Source organism: Rhinoraja longicauda, chromosome 30 (assembly GCF_053455715.1).
Source record: "Rhinoraja longicauda isolate Sanriku21f chromosome 30, sRhiLon1.1, whole genome shotgun sequence".
NCBI classification, from domain to species: Eukaryota; Metazoa; Chordata; class Chondrichthyes; order Rajiformes; family Arhynchobatidae; genus Rhinoraja; species Rhinoraja longicauda.
The window spans coordinates 21663738-21683579 of NC_135982.1; the positions used below are offsets into that span (position 1 = coordinate 21663738).

Sequence of the window (19842 nt, forward strand, 5' to 3'; positions counted from 1 at the left end):
AATCAATACAAAATGTCAACACATTGTTTTCCAGTTATAACTGAACAGTGTGTTCATCTTCTTTACTGAACCGTTCCTTTGGGAATCAAGAAAAGGATGTGATATTGGCCACGCAAAGCACAGCTGAACTGGAGGATCCCAAATTATGCAGAAGCATATTGCAAATTTACGTTCTGGAGGTCAATGGTTCAACTTGGAGAGTTGCATTCTTGTGGAAGATAATAGAAATGTTGTGTGTATGATTAAAACTGAAGGGATGAAATTAATCTTTGATAAGAGCACCAAACGTGAGTCAGCAAAGAACAATGGAGATAAACCTTTTCTTAAATCACTATCATCCTGTTGTTTCATCCATCATGAGCCAGATGAAATTTATAAAGTCATACTGGGGACGGCAGGCAGGATTGATCTGGTTGAATTTAAGTGACCAAAAAGGCAGCTGCTTCATCTAACACTGGTCTCGAGCAACTGATTAAGTTAGTTTGTTGCAAATTAAATCAGCTGGATGGACAATAATAATATTTTTGAGCGGTGGAGTCTTTAAGGCTTGAAATCACTTCTTGTGACATTAGCTGATGCTACAAATTCGAACTGAATTTATTTGCCCGTTATTTTATCACAGCTACTTAATCAAAGTTAATTGTTGCAATGAAACAGTGCATCGAGTCCATTGTCTTTTTACGAGCTCTTTGGTAGAATTTAACTTTTCTTATTGCCCTCTCCCTCACTAAAGCCCTGTGTCTTAACCTGCAACGGGTAGTTGCCAATTTTCCCTTCCAAAATGCACCATCAAATTCAAAGGGTTTGTTCGTTAAACCGAGACCCTATTTTGAGACTCCACTCAACCCCACGAGCCTGGAAATTCCTCTAAGATTGTAACATTGCACCAACCATCAATGCATTTGGAAAAAAAAATTGTTTGCCACTTAACAACTGAGTTGACCCATTTAAAGCAAACAGTTAAAGGCTCTGTTAAAGTAGTAAAGGGAACAAATAAATTACCCATTCACTGCCTGGTAGAAACAATAGATTTTATTGATGCTTAGCTGATTCCAGCCATTGCATATGTGTTGGCAATTAATAATAGTCTTGTTGTCAGTGTTTTCATGTACTAACTTGTCAGAATAGAATTTACCTTCCAAATTTGAGAATCATTTATTTTGAAAATGCAAGAAAAAAGGGGAAAAAATGCAAGTTTTAGCAAGAAGGTTTGAGACCGAGTCCACAGGATCTTACTGCTGCTCAACAGCTTAAGGCAGGTGGCAGAAGTTTACCTTCCATGCGTGGTTTGCACATTCAGACACTAATCTAAGCTAAGCAGTGTTAGGATTCAGTCTTTCCAATGTATGGCTTCATATTGCGGGATTGAAAACAGGCATGGGACTCAAGTATTGGTGGGCTGACCCAAGCATCTACATACAAATTCCCAGCAGAAGTTCCTGACACACAAAAGATCCATGTTTGGCCCTTTCATGTTTAAATTCAGAACATATGCATAACGATTTCCCTTCACTGACGGTGACAGTCACAACTCATCATGTTAAAATATTCTCCCTGAGTGAGATCGTACACAGTTCTCCACTGTTGTGCTGGCATTTTTGTTCCAGATAGACCAATCAACTTAAAACCCTTCTATTTCCACACTCTGCAGTGGGAAAGCCTATTTTTCCCCCCATTGGTATGCGTTATGAGCCGTGGCAACATGTTAATTCCCAATGAACAGAATTATGAGACCCAGTAACCCCTGGTGATCTTGAGACTGCCTGTGCTAAACATGTATGAGGATATTAGCTTTCTGTCATTCTTGCCTCCAAATATTTGGTTCCTTTGAGTTAAATGGTTCTACAAAAGTGAATGCAGCTGGTTGCTAACACTAGCACATAATTGGCACTGACAATCAAAGACAGATTCCTTCACAAATGATGAGTCTGGCTCGGAGCACAACTTGTTGATTAGGTTCAAATTCATATATTTCATTCAATTCATAAGCCCCAGGCTCGATATCTCAGCATGTTCAGGCTTCAGAGGCCATTAAGTTCGGAAGGGTTGAAGTATTCAGTGTGTTCTATGGCACTGTGAGTTCAGACAATAACGTATGCAGGATATTGACACACACTGAACACAGCCAACTCCTCCCCAATATGACCCAGGACTTTACAGCAACTACTCTCCCCCACTCCAATGTGCATTCAATATACATCATAGCTGCAGGCACTTAAAAATATCAGTGACAGTGCAGAGATGCAACAAGACCGAAAATCCAGAACAACAGCCCAGCTCATACATAACATTACACGATCATATATTTCTGGAGATCACACTCTATTGATTGTAAATCAATAGAAATAGTGTTGGCCCATTAATATTTCTCAGCAGTATCATTTAATCACAACTTATGTGACGCAAATATGACTATAAACTACTTTGTTATTGTGTTCTTTGAGCAATCTTTCAATCACTTGTTTAAAGCTGCAATCTATTATATAAAAGAAATGGTGCATGTAGAAATCTACCAATGAGCGTATTCAAGAGGCAGTTTTTACCGTTCAGTGTCAATGCCCTTGCAGCATGATATGAGCAGAGTTAATGGACCCGGAGGGAAGTTTGGTTTAATGAAGAGGCAAGCTCAATTAGCTGTGCTGCCATGGCATTTCTCACAGGTAATGTGGACCTAGAACATGGACTGCTATTGTTGTGCCAAGTTTATTGCTCGTGGCCTTGTGATGAACAGACCATCATGAATTCAAGGCAATAACTCCTTCTGCTTTGGGGAGGATGGGGGGAGACAAAATATGGCTTCTGAGTCTGTAGGTTTTTGGAGCATGGAGACATTGAGGGAGTTTAGGGAAGGTGGAGTGGGAGATGGGGGTGACAAATCTGAGGAACGGCAATGTTAATTTAATTCTTGTTTGCAGGAAACCTGTAAACAATATAGTCCCCATCCCACTGGAGTTAGCTGAAATCATCTGCCTGATTTTAACCAAATGAGTTTGAAGGTTCAAAGGAGTTTTATACAGGACACTGTCATTGGAGTTTCAAAAAAAGAACTAAGAGGAATATTTAGAGAATAAATAATCGTGGCAGTATCAACACAGGATAGAATGGGAGTGAACAAACGTCACCTGGTGAAGGCTACTGCACCAAAGAACATTTAATGTGACCATGATGTGTCATATTCATGCTGATATAGAAGGAGAAAGTACTAGTACTAGTACAAGCGACTAGGCTTGTATACACTGGAATTTAGAAGGATGAGAGGGGATCTTATCGAAACATATAAGATTATTAAGGGGTTGGACATGTTAGAGGCAGGAAACATGTTCCCAATGTTGGGGGAGTCCAGAACAAGGGGCCACAGTTTAAGAATAAGGGGTAGGCCATTTAGAACGGAGATGAGGAAAAACTTTTTCAGTCAGAGAGTTGTAAATCTGTGGAATTCTCTGCCTCAGAAGGCAGTGGAGGCCAATTCTCTGAATGCATTCAAGAGAGAGCTGGATAGAGCTCTTAAGGATAGCGGAGTCAGGGGGTATGGGGAGAAGGCAGGAACCTGGGTACTGATTGAGAATGATCAGCCATAATCACATTGAATGGCGGTGCTGGCTCGAAGGGCCGAATGGCCTACTCCTGCACCTATTGTCTATTGTCTACTGACTGGTTAGTACGCAACAAAAAAGCTTTTCACTGTACCTTGGTACACGTGCCAATAAATTAAACTAAACTAATGGAGGAGAATGAATGACAATTTTCTCACTAAGTCATTGGGTGAGGTGGACGAGAGGGGAGCTCTTCAGTTGTATTCACAACAAGTGGAACAGAGTGAACATATAGATCACCAGTTATACTGTGCACAGTTGCAAAGATGGAGATAACTTAAATCTGCCTTACTGTTAAAGACCAGTGCTCAACTGGTTTATCTGGTTAAATGATTCTAAATGATTACAGGAGCGTACAATTAGACACTTATTGTTGAGGGAGTTAACAGTAAATTGGCAGCTCTTTACAAAAATATTGGATCATTGTGATGTAATGGTGAGCGGTGTCCAATTTGGCCTGAATATTCTCCTGTGCATTGGGCCATCTTGCCACATTGAAGGTGCGATAGAAATGAATGGTATTGTTGTGTTGTGAAATCATTAATCCTTCTCATTTGGTGAACAGAGACTCTGTGCAATACAGCAGCCAGAGCATTTCTCTCCACGGGAGAACGAAGGGGTTATTCTGGACCCTCTGTGTAGAATGGTCATTGACCCTGCTTAGAGAACCCAGCAGGAAACTAATGTGAATCAGTTACTTAGAAGGATGGGTTGGAACAAACCTGTGACTCTGTTGAAAGTGATAGACAGAAACAATCTTTTTTTAGCAAATTGCCAAGGTAAAAACCAATACTTTTCTATAACATAATGCAGCTTTAAAAACTACCAACAATTCTGATTTTAGCCTGTAACATCAGCCATTTGCATGCATGCAGTCATTCCAAACTGGGTAACTCATGGGTCTGCTAAGGCAGGAAACCTCACAGTGGCTGTGGCCCCTTGTGGGCTGGCTCATGGGAGACAACACCAAGGTCTCAGGGAGGTTCAGTAAAAGCAAGCCTTCATAATATGAACAATACCGCTGGTGCTAACTCATTAGTTCCAAGGCTCAGGCTGTTACAGGCTGTGTGTGTGTGTGTGTGTGTGTGTGTGTGTGTGTGGGGGGGGGGGGGGGGGGGGAAGGAAGGGCAGCTCATGGCCAGGTCAAAAATCCTAACATCAATAATGGGGAACATAGTAAAGACCATCACAATGGAAGACGTCACTAGACGTTGTAAATATTAATGGGATTTGGCAAAGCCAACATGAATTTCTGAAAGGGAAATTGTGTTTGACAAACCTACTGGAGTTGTTTTTTGAGGATGTAACTGGTGGAATAAATAAGGGAAAACCAGTAGAGGTGGTGTATTTGGATTTTCAGAAACCCTTTGAAAAGCCACACCTAAAAGGATAATGTGGAACATTAAAGCAAGTTTTGGCAGCAATGCATTGCCATGGATTGAAAATCGAGTAACAGGCAGGAAAGAGTGAAGACGGAAAAAGGTGTTAGGTGGAGTGACAATAACTAGTTGGTGAATAACTCAATGGGAGCAGAGTTTGGGGGTTGAGCTATCTTATAATATGTTTCCTTTTGATATAGGAGGCAATTTGTCCCATTCAGCCCTCAGATCAATCCCATCAATTCACTTCCCCCAATTATTTTCCAGTGAAATTCTCTCTCATTTATCCATTAGCTCTCTCCAATTCTCCAACTACTTACCTATCACTGAGGGCAAATTACAATGGCCTATAATTATATAAATAATTAAACTACATGTTTGAGATGTGGGAGGAAATCAGAGCTGAATGGCCTAATTCTTCTCCTATCACTTATGAAGTAAAAAGTATATACTTACCAAAAAGAGAGTAATTGGAAAAAAAAGTATTTGGCTGGTTCCTGGAATGGCAGGAGTGCCGAATGGGGTGAGATTAGGATTTATATCTACTATGCTTAGAATGAAATGGGATCTAATTGAACCATACACAATTCTGAAAGGGCTGGACAGACTGGATGTGGTATCTAGAAGGGATCAGAGCCTCAGATTTCAGAGGAACAGGTTTTGGACTGAGATAGGGAGATATGTCTCACAGAGTATGGTGAGCCTGTGGGATTCTCTACTGCAGAGGGTTTGCAGAGGTCAAGTCATGGAATATTTTTGAGAAGGAGATAGTTAAATGACAACAGATAAATGATGTCAAGATGTACAGGGAGAGTGTGGTAATATGGTTGGTACTGAGTGATAACTGTATTGAACAGTGGAGTAGGCTCAAAGGGCTAAATGTCTACTTCTGTTCCCACTTTCTGCATTTCTAGGTGGTGTCGGCACTATTTCCTGCATTGTTTTGGGACCTGCCTCATTTATAAGGAGCACTGGATGTCTGATGCTGATTCTGGTGCCAGGTCTTTCATCACCTGTAACCACTGACATCCAATGAAAATTAAATCATGAAACTCTGGGAACCCCACTAGATGCCCGGCAGGTGGTTCTGAATTTAGAAATTGTTTGCAAATAGTCAGATTAAAAAAATATATTATTATTTTTGTTTAATTATTATTATTTTTAAAAAAATTATCTGCCAGAAAAGCAGAAGTGATTTATTTATTTATAAGTGGCCTCAGCACAGTCAAGGATTTCAGTGGATTGTGACAATAAAGGGAGAAAAGGCTGCTTCCTTTAAAATGAATTGCTGCCAGATAATAGTAACAAAACCAAATCTGAATTCCACTTGAGAACGAACATCTCCCTGCACAATGTTGCCCCTTCCACCGGCTAAACGCAGGCAAGGAGATCCAAAAGCAAAGTGACACACATGGTCAATGGGGAGGGAGAGGCTCTTGGGAGAGGGGCAACCAGACTTTAGTTCCAGAATGAGGAAAATATTCCCAGTCATCAATACGTAAGTGGAAACTGGCAAGAGAGGGGCAGAATTGTTGGTCGGGGTTGGAGTCATTGGTGAGCATCCTGTTGCTGCAACCCTGAAAACAAACCAGACTGCAAATGGAGTCAAGGTTCCTCTGTTGGCTGATAAGTTACTACTCTGCACTGGACTTTCTTGCTCTATTTTCTAATGGACAGAGCCCTACTTGTAACATTATCATTCCCATCTTGTAGCTTCATGCTGACAGTCAGTGCGGGAAAAGGTAAAGTCACACTGGTATTGGAAGGGCAAAACCCCTAGTGCTGGCAGTGAGTTAGAGGAACTCTGAATCTAGCCCATGTTCTTTATCTGAACTGTGAATTTGTGGTGCTGGTACAGGAGCACAAATCCCATAGAAAGTTTGTTTACAAAAGTTTTGTAAACATACTGGTTTGTCCTTATAACATCATACAAAGTAGGATCAGGCAGGTTAAACTGTGCTTTCTGAGGCTGTGAGAGATTTGAACAATCTCTGTTGAATGCTGTGAAATAAAAGGCAGGTCAGGTGAACCTGTCCACTGTTTACTTCATGCAGTTGATAGACACTGTCCACCTGCATAATTTCTGGAAGAAACTGGTTAAAATATGGCTGTGTCAGAATGACCCCAGGTCCTATAACAAACAGTGTGGTGTGACTTAACATTGCCTTCCACAACCTGCATGAGAACAGGATAAGGAGGTAGGGAGGGTTGGAATGGTATGGTGAACTGAGATGTGCTGAAGATCACAGACTTAATTTTAATGGCAGTCTTCAGATGGTTTAAGGCCACATTCCAATGTGGCCAGTGGAACATCAGGTGGCCACCAGGACACGTGGGTCTCCTCCAATGTCCAGTCTGCTTCAATAAGGGTCAGAGTCACCACCATCAGAGCCAGGAGCTACACACTGGGAGGTATTCTTCATTAGTACGGGTGTCGGGGGTTTTGGGGAGAAGGCAGGAAAATGGGGTTCGGAGGGAGTTGCAGATCAGCCACGATTGAATGGCGGAGTTGACTAGATGGGCTGAATGGCCTAATTCTGCTCCGATCGCATTTTGAACGCTTCCATTCTACGATTGTAATTCGGCTGGTTTTGCTTGACGTTTCCTTTCCTTAGAACCTCAATGTCAATTCCCATGAGCCAACTGGGTTCCGACTTAAACATTTTTATCGGACAATTCCTGGATGCGTGTCGAACCACCCAGCATTCCACAATTCATCGCAAGTGTCATTCTGGTTCATGCATTACAAAATAACTGCTGAAATCATTTACCATATATATAACTATATATATATGTCGATAAAATAAAAATGGTATCTTTAAGAAGCAGATTTGTTAGTATCGTGTTGAGTGTTAGTTTATTTGTAGGCGACAAACGGGAGAATTGGCAGGTTAGGCTGCAGCCCCATGCAAGCAGGCACCAAGCAGAATAGAGAGAAGCTGGCCATCAGAAGGCTACACTCACCCTTTTGTACAGTCTACGGTCCACCAGGGGGCTTAGGGCAGCAAAACAATACCAAACAGCTATTAGCAAACCAAATGTACCATCAATGATCAGACCGAAGGCAGGTTTCAACACTTCAAATTTTGATGCAAGGTGACACCACACCCCCCTCCCCCCCCCTCTATCCCTCCCTCCCTCCCTCATTGAGATTCATCTTCACTGAGCGGGAACATTTGTGAGCTGGGAATAAGGACTTCTCCAAAGCCATCAGCACCAATGTCATCCTGCATTACAGACGTGTTCTTGGCCGAAGGCACATATCAACAATGACTTCCCTACTTCCCCTCCAAGGGCAGTGTGATGATGGCTTTCACACGCACTGGTCAGTAGGTTAGTGAACATGCTCAGACGCTCAATCACACTGGGCCGAGACAGCAGGCAAACTGTCATCGTGGTTGTTAAAGGCCAACCTGACCAACAGGCAAACAGAATTGCCGTTGACTTATTAATTTGTTCATGGGATGTCAATGTTGCCAGCAATGCTTGCATTTATTGACTATCCCTAGTTGCCCCTGAACTAGGGAGGCAATTGAGAGTCAACCACTTTAGTGGCTCTAGAGTCATGTATAGATGAAGGTGGCAGATTTCCCTTCCCGAAGAAAGTTGGCAGACCAGATGAGATTTTATGCCTATCCAGTGGTTACCATTATCATTACCATTACAATAACTAGTTTATTTAATTACTTGAATTTACATTCATCAGCTGCCACAAACTCATGCCTCGAGATCAACTCTGCCTGCTGGTCCAGTAACATAACTATTGCACGATTCTAAACCAGTCATGACATCTCAAATGATACACAAGCTTCTGTTTGAACTCAAAGAACAAAAGGTCTGTCCTCTTTGTTGCCAACCTTGACTTAAACATAGAAGAAATGAGGCAACTAATCAGATCCAAAAATTGTCCAAACACTCTCAGACCTTCTAATGTTGAAGGTCACACAGTGTCTGATAGGGACAAGGCAGAATGGCAAACTAAGTGACTTACAACATGCAGGCACAGTGTTGTTACTTGTTGTTACTAAGAAGCACATTAACAGCAATAAAATGAAGAAGTGCATGTAATATTTAAGAATTAACTATAAAAATCAAGATGTTTCTTTAACATATAAATTATTGATAAAGATAAACAAATAATGCAATACTCGAATACTCATAATTACCAACTCATCCTTCCTAAGTATCACTAACCATCATACCAACCTCGCCTGGTATGCCTTGTTTGACTACAGGTTTTGACTAACTCTGGCTCTGAGGACCATCCAGAAGAATGATAGACTAAGTGGTTTAGATTTTAGATTTAGATTTAGAGATACAGCGCGGAAACAGGCCCTTCGGCCCACCGATTCCGTGCCGCCCAGCGATCCCCGCACATTAACACTATCCTACACACACTAGTGCCAATTTTTACATTTACCCAGTCAATTAACCTACATACCTGTACGTCTTTGGAGTGTGGGAGGAAACCGAAGATCTCGGAGAAAACCCACGCAGGTCACGGGGAGAACGTACAAACTCCGTACAGACGGTGCCCGTAGTCAGGATCGAACCTGAGTCTCCGGCGCTGCATTCGCTGTAAGGCAGCAACTCTACCGCTGCGCCACCATGCCGCCCAAAGGTCTCCTTTATCGCTATCATTCTAGTGGTCCCAAGGAAGTCACCAGCTCACATTTAGCAGTCTCAGCTTGTTGCAATGACAAGGATCTTGCAGGCTGGGACTTACAGATGCAGATATGGATGAGAATGTGTCTGTGTCACACTCTGCTCTGGATTTCTGGCTGATGTCACTAGTTGTTGTTTGGATTAATGCTTTCACATCATCTATCATCACAGTGAAACTTTGGAAACAAGCTTTGAAAGTTTACGTTTTCTGTTATTTCTTAAACCAAGGAAAGCTATTCTGCCTGATTATTCTATGGATCACACCAGACAGTCAAAAGAATATTGCCAAAGACAAATTTCCACCACATTGATAATCCAGCTAATATTACACAATAGTTATTCCAGCCTCAGCTTTTTTTCTTCTACAATGCATAAAATGAGGCTCTTTGGCCAATGGACATATGCTGGAATTTTTAGAGCTCTTGGATTTGTCCCACAATGACTCTCCCTACCGATTGCTCTGTAAATATTTTATTTAAATTCCTTTTGGAAAATAACTATTGTATCTTCTGCCAATGCCATTCCAGACTGAATTCTAAATCAAACAACCTTTGTATAAATAAATCCTCATCTCTTTCTTCTTTTTGCCAGTGTTCGTAAATCTGTTTTGATCACAATTGTTTCTTCCAATTCTGTTTCTCTTCACTTCCACTGTCTTTGCCCTGCAACACTTTTATTCCCTTTTCTCTTCTATCACACTTATTTTAAACAAATGCTTCGTAATCTTGGAAATTAATGAGACACTCCAAAGGCGATGGGAACAAAAGCAACAAGAAGTAACTGTTTGGACCGAGTATATTTTCCACAGATTTATTTACTCAGCTTCAGCCTCTTGGCAAAAGTAATAACAGGCCAAAGAGGAGGAAACCTCACAACTTGGGCCCACCCAACTGGGCAAAAGTGACTAGGCTCTCTTGGTTAACTCTGCCCCACTCTTATCCCGGTATCTCCAGGAACTGAAGATTAATCACTGGGAGTTTGCTGGAAGCAAATACCGGAGGAACGTCACAACATATTGCTGGTTTTAAACACTTTCTTTGAAGAGCTTAGTTAATTATGAAAAATAGAATAGAGAGGGAGAAAGGGGTAGTTGACAACATCTACTGAGTTGAGTTGTAAAGAATCAATGTAGGAAAATAACTGCAGATGCTGGTACAAATCGAAGGTATCACAAAATGCTGGAGTAACTCAGCGGGTCAAGCAGCATCTCAGGAGAAAAGGGATGGGTGACGTTTCGGGTTGAGACCCTTCTTCAGACTGATGTAAGGGGAGGGGGCGGGACAAAGAAAGGATGTAGTTGGAGACAGGAAGACAGTGGGAGAACTGGGAAGGGGGAGGGGAAAGAGAGGGATAGAGGAGCTATCTAAAGTTAGAGAAATCAATGTTCATACCGCTGGGGTGTAAGCAGCCCAAGTGATATATGAGGTGCTGTTCCTCTAATTTGCAGTGGGCCTCACTATGACAATGGAGGAGGCCTATGACAGAAAGATCAGACTGGGAGTGGGAGGGGGAGTTGAAGTGCTGAGCCACCGGGAGATCAGGTTGGTTAAGGCGGACTGAGTGAAGGTGTTGAGCGAAACGATCGCCGAGCCTGCGTTTGGTCTCGCCGATGTAGAGAAGTTGACATCTGGAACAGCGGATACAATAGATGAGGTTGGAGGAGGTGCAGGTGAACCTCTGCCTCACCTGCAAAGACTGTTTGGGTCCTTGGATGGAGTTGAGTGGGGGAGGTAAAGGGACGGGTGTTGCATCTGCTGCGGTTGCAGGGGAAAGTACCGGGAGGGGGTGGTTTGGGTGGGAAGGGACGAGTGGACCAGGGAGTTATGGAGGGAACAGACTCTGCGGAAAGCTGAAAGGGGAGGAGATGGGAAGATGTGGCCAGTAGTGGGATCCCGTTGGAGGTAACGGAAATGTTGGAGGATAATTTGTTGGATACGCTGGCTGATGGGGTGGAGGGTGAGGACAAGGAGGACTATCCTTGTTATGAATGGGGAGAGGGGGAGCAAGAGCGGAGCTGCGGGATATAGATGAGGCTCTAGTGAGAGTCTCATCTATAATGGAAGAGGGGAAGCCCCGTTTCCTAAAGAATGGACTCTATCCTTGTTACGAATGGACTCTATCCTTGTCATGAATGTAAAGAATCAATGATAGTCACAAAATTCTGGAGTAACTCAGCGGGACAGGCAGCCTCTCTGGAGAGAAGGAATGGGTGACGTTTTGGGTCGAGACCCTTCTTCCTACACTGCAAAGAATCAATGCTGTTTGTCTAACATGGGTGCACCATGAGCATCGGCGACTACAGGGAAGGGCAGTGGGAAGCTGTGGACTGTATGGATGGGCACTGATTCATTAGGGCAGTTGAATGAGGGCGCACCTTGTGTGTAGGCACAATGAGTGATCAGTGGGCTGGCAGTGGGTGGGAGCTAGATCATGAGGATGGGCACATTGTTATTAACTGGGGGCAATAAAAGACAGGTGCACCAGGAACATAGGCACTAGATGAACAACAGAGGGTGGAAGTAGGAAATGGTTGCACAAACAGGACAGGCACTGTGTGATCGTTTCAGAGCTGGGGCAGGTTTACGTAACTACATTTTCAAATACGTGCAACCAGAGTTGGTAACTAAGCCAAGAGAAAGAGAAAAAGTAGACATGACACTGATGAGGTGTAGTACAACACTCTCTCCAGATAGATCGTCCAATATTAGAGCACCGGTAACGAAAAGCGAAATGCCTTACAGTTTCAAAATGCTCAAGTCAAATCCAACCCTCATATTTATAAATGTGTTTCTTTGCAAGGTCAAAGATATAGCTCTGGTGTGGTAGGCAAGAGGGGAGGGTTTACTATTTTTGGTCAAAGGAACAGCCATAATTCCTGAATACACAGAGCAGTAGTTACAATTATTAGTGGAAAGGATTGTTGTAAAAAGTGTGAAGGCAACACACAAATTAATATCACAATCAAATGATCGAGTTCACCACTAACAATACTCGTTGAAAACTAATATCCACAGCGAGGAATTGGCTTGGTATAAGTGTAAAGTGTAAAGGAACAAGGTCTGCAGAACAACTATGCTGATTAGACATTAAAGCAAAGCTGAATTTTCTAGCTATTGTCCACTCTGAACCTCTGCTCAATGGCAGGAAGGGCAACCCCACTGGAGTTACTGAGTGCACTGACCAGCACCGCAATCCTACAAGGGTTTGATGGATTATGGGATCTCCAAAGCTGCTGATGTCTATTATGGAATGCCACCAGTTTCAGTCACAATTCCAAACACAGGATAGAGTCATAGAGTCGTACAGCGTGGAAACAGGCCTTTCGGCCCAACTTGCCAACACCGGCCAACATGTCGCAGCTACACTAGTCCCCCATCTGCCCGCGTTTGGTCCACTTCCCTCCAAACCTGTCCTATCCATGTACCTGTCTAACTGTTTCTTGAACGTTAGGATAGTCCCTGCCTCAACTACCTCCTCTGGTCGCTCGTTCCGTACACCCACCACCCGTTGTGTAAAAAAGGTCCCCCACAAATTCCTATTCCATCTTTTCCCCTTCACCTTAAACCTATGTTTTCTGGTCCTCGATTCACCTGCCCTGGGCAAAAGACTCTGTGCATCTGCCCGATCTATTCCTCTCATGATTTTATAGGAAGGTTGAGGACCACTTCACCCATGGCTATTCAAGGTCTCGTTGACCATGAGTTTGTATGGGTCAAGTTGCTTCCAGGATGGAGCCGGAAATATTGGCATTGCACAAGGGAGGTCAATGGCACACACTATTCCAAAGAGCTGAGCATGTTTCCAACAAACAATACGTCTTGCTTTCAGCACTGGTACAACCATTGGCAGGTGTTGTGAGGAACACTGCTGTTCAAGATGCCACCACCATTCCTGCCTTACTGACTTCTCATTTGCCAGGTTACCACTCACTTTTCAGCAGCAACTTTCATAGCCTCTAGGTTCCCCAAACTCCTATCCTGTCATTGAAGTGCATTCAGTGTTGTGATTGTATTGTATTGCATTGTATTGTATTGTGATGTAGGATAAACAGGCCTATTTTTGTACAGCAAGTTTGCACTGGGGCCATCTATTGGTGGGAAGGACTCCACTGAGCTTCTTTACATAGAACTGTGAAATCCTTTAACTCCAGCCAAAAGAACAGATTGGAAGAACTCTAACCTCTAAAAGACAGGATCACTGACAGTGGGTTAAAGGCAACAGTTCGCTATCATGACGTTGAAGATCTTTGAGGTGCTTCGTGTGATGGTTAATTAATGGACGGATATGAGGACTTTGTGTTTAAATCAATTGAAATTGGACAGGATCATTTAAAAGCTCCCGTGTCAGAATTCATTCCTGCATTGTTTGTTCCAACAATATGGTCTGTCTGGTCTGGAAGAGCCTGCCTGTACAAACTATGCTCTGTACAATTCTCATGTGGACTAAAGATTGTTGGGCTTGCTGCCTGTGGAAGGCATCATACTCTGACCTGATACTGTCCTCATTCAGCCAGCCAAACATGCACACTTTCCTGAAGAACCTACTGTGATTGTACACAGGAGCAGCAACATTGACAGACTTCTGTTCCACAGTCCAAGTCCACAGAGCCTGCTATGGGGCAGCAATCACCAAGCAAATCGGCTAACTTAGCACAGTGTGGGAACCTGGAATCTAACTGCTTGTTCGTTTTTGGAACTCAGTTTGAGAAAGGAACCGCGATCTTCCCATTGAGAATACTGGGCGAGCTGTGTAATTGTATTCCGCAGGATATAATGGGACATATTTATAAATGATCCTAAAAGTGTGGCAGTCCAGAAAGTTTCATTCCTTCTCCTTTAATATTCTCCGATATTAATGGATTGATAAAATTCTACTTGGATTATTCTGGGAAGAAATAAAAGGCAGGACGGAGTGTAAATTAAAGTGAAAGTAAAATGTTTTAGAAGTCGGTCAGGTTGTGAATGACATTTGACATCTCACCTGTGACGGCAACGGCGCAAAAATCTCATGATTTTCCGTGCAGCTTGATCCTGTTTCTTGGTCAACAGACTGCTCCTGAAACAAGAACAAGGAAGAAAAAGTCAGAGCCAGAGTTATCCTCAGAGTGAACGGCCAGCACATCTGTGAGGTCATTGTGTTAAAACGATTTACGTTAGAAAACTTGCCACTTTCCTTGCTGAGGTAAACCAACGACGCACAACCTCATTGGGTCACATGTTGTGGCTTCATTGACTGAAACACTAGATTCACTCACGATGCAAACGTGAAATTTGATCAAAGATGAAAGCATAAGCTTCATCCTTTGACTAAGACACACATGGCTCACCAATCCATGCAAACACAGGGCAGGGCCATCGACGCAACCAGTGGGTTCATTTACAGAACTATGGGGTTCAAATTGTAAATAAACAGGGGGGGAGTTGACAAATTGATTGCTATTAGCTTCATCCGTTGATGCAAATATGTCGATCATCCATTGATGAGGCACACTCACTGATGCACACATGGGTATTCACCTACTGAGGTCGATGCTGATTGCACCAACTGATACACACAGTGGATTCATTCATTGACCGGCGAGCGTACAGTTCATCCACTTGCTACAAACAGACGGTTCACCCACTGGTAGAAGAATGGGGATCAACCACTGATGCACCGACCTACCAACTCCCAATTATGAGTCTCACCCATCCTCTCTCCGTGTGACTATTATTCCCACCTTCATAAGTTCTTATCTTATGTAGCATCTTATTATGAGGCACCTTATCAAATGTCTTTGCAAATTCAAATATACCTCACCCTTTGATCCCCAACATCTGACCTGCTGGTTGCATTCTTAAAAACTCCGCGAGATTGTCACTTGATGTTCTGCGTTGATTCAGCCTAATCATAGGGCCCAAGAGAAGGGTTCTGCTCATGAGCAAGGGCCTACCTGATTTTTTGTTGAACCATGGCAGCTGTCCTTCGCTTCTGCCTCATTTTTCCGCACTCCTTGTAGCTACGGTAATACTGCTGGATCAGGACAGCTGCCCGTCGACTCTGCTGGAACTTCTTCTGCTCGTAATAGCTGCGGAACTTGCTCTGGATCAGGATGGCGGCCAGCGTCATCTTTTTGTAAAGTGCATACTGTGGGGACAGAAAGGTCAATATCCTCGTCAGAAGCAAGAAAATGGTTGCATCCTGGAAAGAAGGGGTGGTTGGTGAGGGGAGAGGCCCCAGTTAAAATGGCACATTCTCAACTGACTACAACCTCAACATTTCTAGATCTTCATCTCAAGTAACTAGTTTCCAAAAATGTCTTGCTAAGTTAGTAATAACCGAAGAGCATAATTAATAGGAGCAGGAGTTGGTCATGCAATCCTCCGGTTAACATCGTTATTCAGTCTCAACTTCACATTTCTATCCAGTCCCCGAGCCCCTGGAATCTCTTGGATCAAAAAGAAAATGAAATAGAGAAAATCAAAAACTAGAACACTCAAGATAAGCAGAGTCGCTCTCAAAATCGGCACTTATTGACAATTACCCTTTAAATACCCATGTATTGCTTATCTGTACAGAAAAAGTCCAACGTTTAGTTTAATTTAGTTTACTGTCACGTGTACTGAGGTACAGTGATAAGCTCTTTTTATTGCGTGCTATCCAGCCAGAGGGAAGACTGTACGTGATCACAATCAGGCCGTCCACATTGTGGAGATATAGGATAATGGGAATGACGTTTAGTGCAAGATAACGTCCAGTAAAGTCTGATTAAAGATAGTTCGAGGGTTTCCAATAAAGTAAATGGTAGCTCAGGACCGCTTTTGAGTTGGTGATAGAGTGGGATAAATACCTGGCATGTTTCACATTCTCAAAGTAACGAGTAAGCAATTACATGGGACAAAAGTATTATAAGAAAATAACTGCAGATGCTGGTACAAATCGATTTATTTACAAAATGCTGGAGTAACTCAGCAGGTCAGGCAGCATCTCGGGAGAGAAGGAATGGGTGACGTTTCGGGTCGAGACCCTTCTTCAAACATCACCCATTCCTTCTCTCCCGAGATGCTGCCTGACCTGCTGAGTTACTCCAGTATTTTGTGAACACATGGGACAAAAGCCTGATTAAAGTGCAGCTAATGTTAGGATTGACAATCCCGGATGGATTTGTTGCTAAAGGTTTATATATCCAACCTCCCTGCCATGTCAAATATGTCTTTTTATCACCAATATTTTTATAACATAAAAGAAAAACATTCAAAAAATGCAATAAAACCACATATGCTCTCTAATGATTTTTGTTTTCCTGGTTTTGTTTGTCCCAGAGATAATCCTTTAAATTCCACTGATTCCAGGTTAGTACTGGTGATGGTGCAGAGTGCTGGGTTCACCATGCCATCTGGTGGCAGCGGATGGGTGAAGTCATGCCAGAATTCTCACATTATAAAAGAGGCAAATTTAAATAGCAACATCCCAACATGACGAAAAGCAAGTGTACCTCCCGCCACTCAGTCACCCAATTCAGGCACTGTACTTCAGAAAATAAAAATGTCAAACTCTTGCAGCTGGCTGTAAGGCAAGTTTTCAGAAATAACATGAGAAATTATTTTGAGAAGTGACATAACTTGGCATTGTTTCACAAAATGCGGGAGTAACTCAGCAGGTCAGGCAGCATCTCGGGAGAGAAGGAATGGGCGACGTTTCGGGTCGAGACCCTTCTTCAGTCTGAAGAAGGGTCTCGACCCGAAACGTCGCCCATTCTTTCCCTCCCGAGATGCTGCCTGACCTGCTGAGTTACTCCAGCATTTTGTGAATAAATACCTTCGATTTGTACCAGCATCTGCAGTTATTTTCTTATACTAACTTGGCATTGTGTTCCTTAAAGGGTAGGTGAAGGAATATTTTAATTTTGATCAAATGTAAATGAAGAGATTACCACAAAAAGGGAAATGCTGGAAGAGCTAGTCGGTTGTCAAGCAACCTTTGTGGAAAAAGACACCAGTTAATTGAGATCTTCAGGTATTTCTGGTTTTGTTTCAGATTTCAGTATCTGTGGTTTTATTTTTAGTTTCGTTTCGTTTAGAGAAACGGCACGGAAACAGGCCCTTCGGCCCAGCTAGTCCGCGTCGACCAGCGATCCCCGCACATTAACACTATACTTACACACAGTAGGGACTCAAAATGTCAATTAAAAAATGTACATACGCTTGTACCAGAATACTATATAATTGGCGGTCAACTAGTGGCCATGTACAGCAGTGCAAAATGTACAACATTGAAATTCCATTTGTTAACTCAATTACCTTCAAGGCTATCCATGTAAGCTTGCAAAGTGAATACAATAGACATTAGTACCAGAGAAAAGAAAGCCTCTACTGCACAGTACAGAACTTGCCCTGTCAGCACTGGGGCACAACAATGACTTATACTCTAACAGTGCCTTTAACACTGAGGAACATCACAAAATGGATGGAGAGGCAAGAGGATTCCGATGGGAATAGGGGAGAAGCAGTCAGCTGCAGAGGACAATTTTTATCCAGAAAAATGGTTGATGTTGAGCCCTATGGGGAAGGAATCCTGCTGTCCATACCAGGTTAGCTCGATCTGGGATTCCACAACCAAAGGGAATTGGTTGAATTTCTGAGATGGTGTGACAAGTCGCTCAGTCCAAGTGGAAATCAGAAACAGCTACAACACAGATACCCCATGGATGATCACAGATAATGGGAGAGAACGGGAAGGCATTTGACAAAGACTGCAGGTTGTGTTTGGGAGCTCCTGGTCTCTTTGGGCATTGATTTAAACATTTGGCTGACGTTTGAAATGCACATTTGTTTGACAATACTCTTGAGCCCCTATCTCTTCACTCCTGGTTTTCCATTATTTAGGAAAGTGCGGTCGAGAGCTGACTAATCCAATATGAGTTTATGATGAATCTCTACACCATAGTTCCATTTCCAAGGACTGCATTTACCATTGCCACCACCTGGATCCGGCTTTTGGACAGATTGGACATTTACACCTGGAGTCATAATGTGGGGAGGTCCCTGGATTAGCAGAAGTGTGCTCGGAGATGTTCTCAGGACTGGTGGCCGATGCCATGTGTGCTTAACATGGTGAGAATGCAAACAGAAATGTGATTGTACAATAGTGTATGGAGATGGTGAAGTATTAACTCAAGTAACCTGAAAGAAAAAAGTGTGCGATCAGGAAATTGGCCGCAGAAGGGTAAATTGGAGATCAAGGATATGGACTACACAGCCGAGCAATTGACGTATATTATATCAATTGCATAAGATATTGACAAACGGCAGCAGGAGATGAGAGATATTAAGAGCTAATCCATCTTAATTCCCACAGGCTGTTCCTTTTGTCATTCTCTTGCCATCGGCTTGGCTAATTTGTGAAGCGACTGGAAGACGGCCAAGCTCAGTGCTCTTTTTAGTCAGTGTTTTTGTGAATGCTTTCTGTTCAAAGTGGAGGATGCTGCAGTTTGTGAATGGAATACTCCCTTCACCAATCTCTCACAAAATGCTGGAGTAACTCAGCAGGACAGGCAGCATCTATGGAGAGAAGGAATGGGTGACGTTTTGTGTCTTCAGTCTGAAGAAGGGTCTCGACCCGATACGTGACCCAGCTGCCTGTCCCGCTGAATTACTCCCCTAGCATTTTGTGTCCATCAACCAGCATCTGGAGTTCATTCCTACACCAATCTCTCACACGAGGTGTAGATATTGAGCTTCATGTGGACTCCCAAGTACTCCAAAGATAAGTGCAGCACAGATTAGATCTACAGTATAAAGTCCTTTAGATTTGTTCCCCAGCTATGTCCCTCAGTATGTATTTTACATCTCTCATCATCCTCACCACTTCTGGACCAATTTATTGTCCAGCAGTCACTGCTCAGTCTCACATTTATGGACAAGTGAACACATTAATTAAGGGGTAGGATTTCCAACTTTGACTGAAGCCAATGATGATTGTAAACAATTGTTACCTGTTATACAGCATGCCACAGTGTCTTTTTGTATTTCCTTCAGAATTGAACTAAATCAACATTTTAATAAAATATGTGTAAAGGCCAGTGAAGAAGGTGACACAGAAGGGGAGAACAGGCGAAGGGGTGAATTTGAGTATTTATACGTTAACAAAATCATTGAGATTCAGATTATGCATCTGAAACATTGGCTCTGTTTCCCTGACATGGTGGATGCTGCCCAATCTACTGA

General features: G+C 42.8%; 1 protein-coding gene across 7 annotated transcripts in view; it reads right to left on the reverse strand.

Annotated features, from left to right (window-relative positions):
• The window catches only part of LOC144608148 (calmodulin-binding transcription activator 1-like), an 863868-nt gene that overhangs the window by 18064 nt on the left and 825962 nt on the right, over positions 1-19842 (reverse strand). For 3 of the 7 annotated variants that reach the window (XM_078425569.1, XM_078425565.1, XM_078425570.1), the window contains 4 exons: positions 17917-17937; positions 15570-15763; positions 14618-14692; positions 7937-7967 (listed from right to left, as the gene is read on the reverse strand). In XM_078425569.1, coding sequence (XP_078281695.1) covers positions 7937-7967; positions 14618-14692; positions 15570-15763; positions 17917-17937 — 321 coding nt within the window. Of the gene's footprint in view, positions 1-7936; positions 7968-14613; positions 14693-15569; positions 15764-17916; positions 17938-19842 lie in introns of those variants that run through there. The other 4 variants (XM_078425568.1, XM_078425566.1, XM_078425567.1 and 1 more) reach the window with 3 other exon arrangements.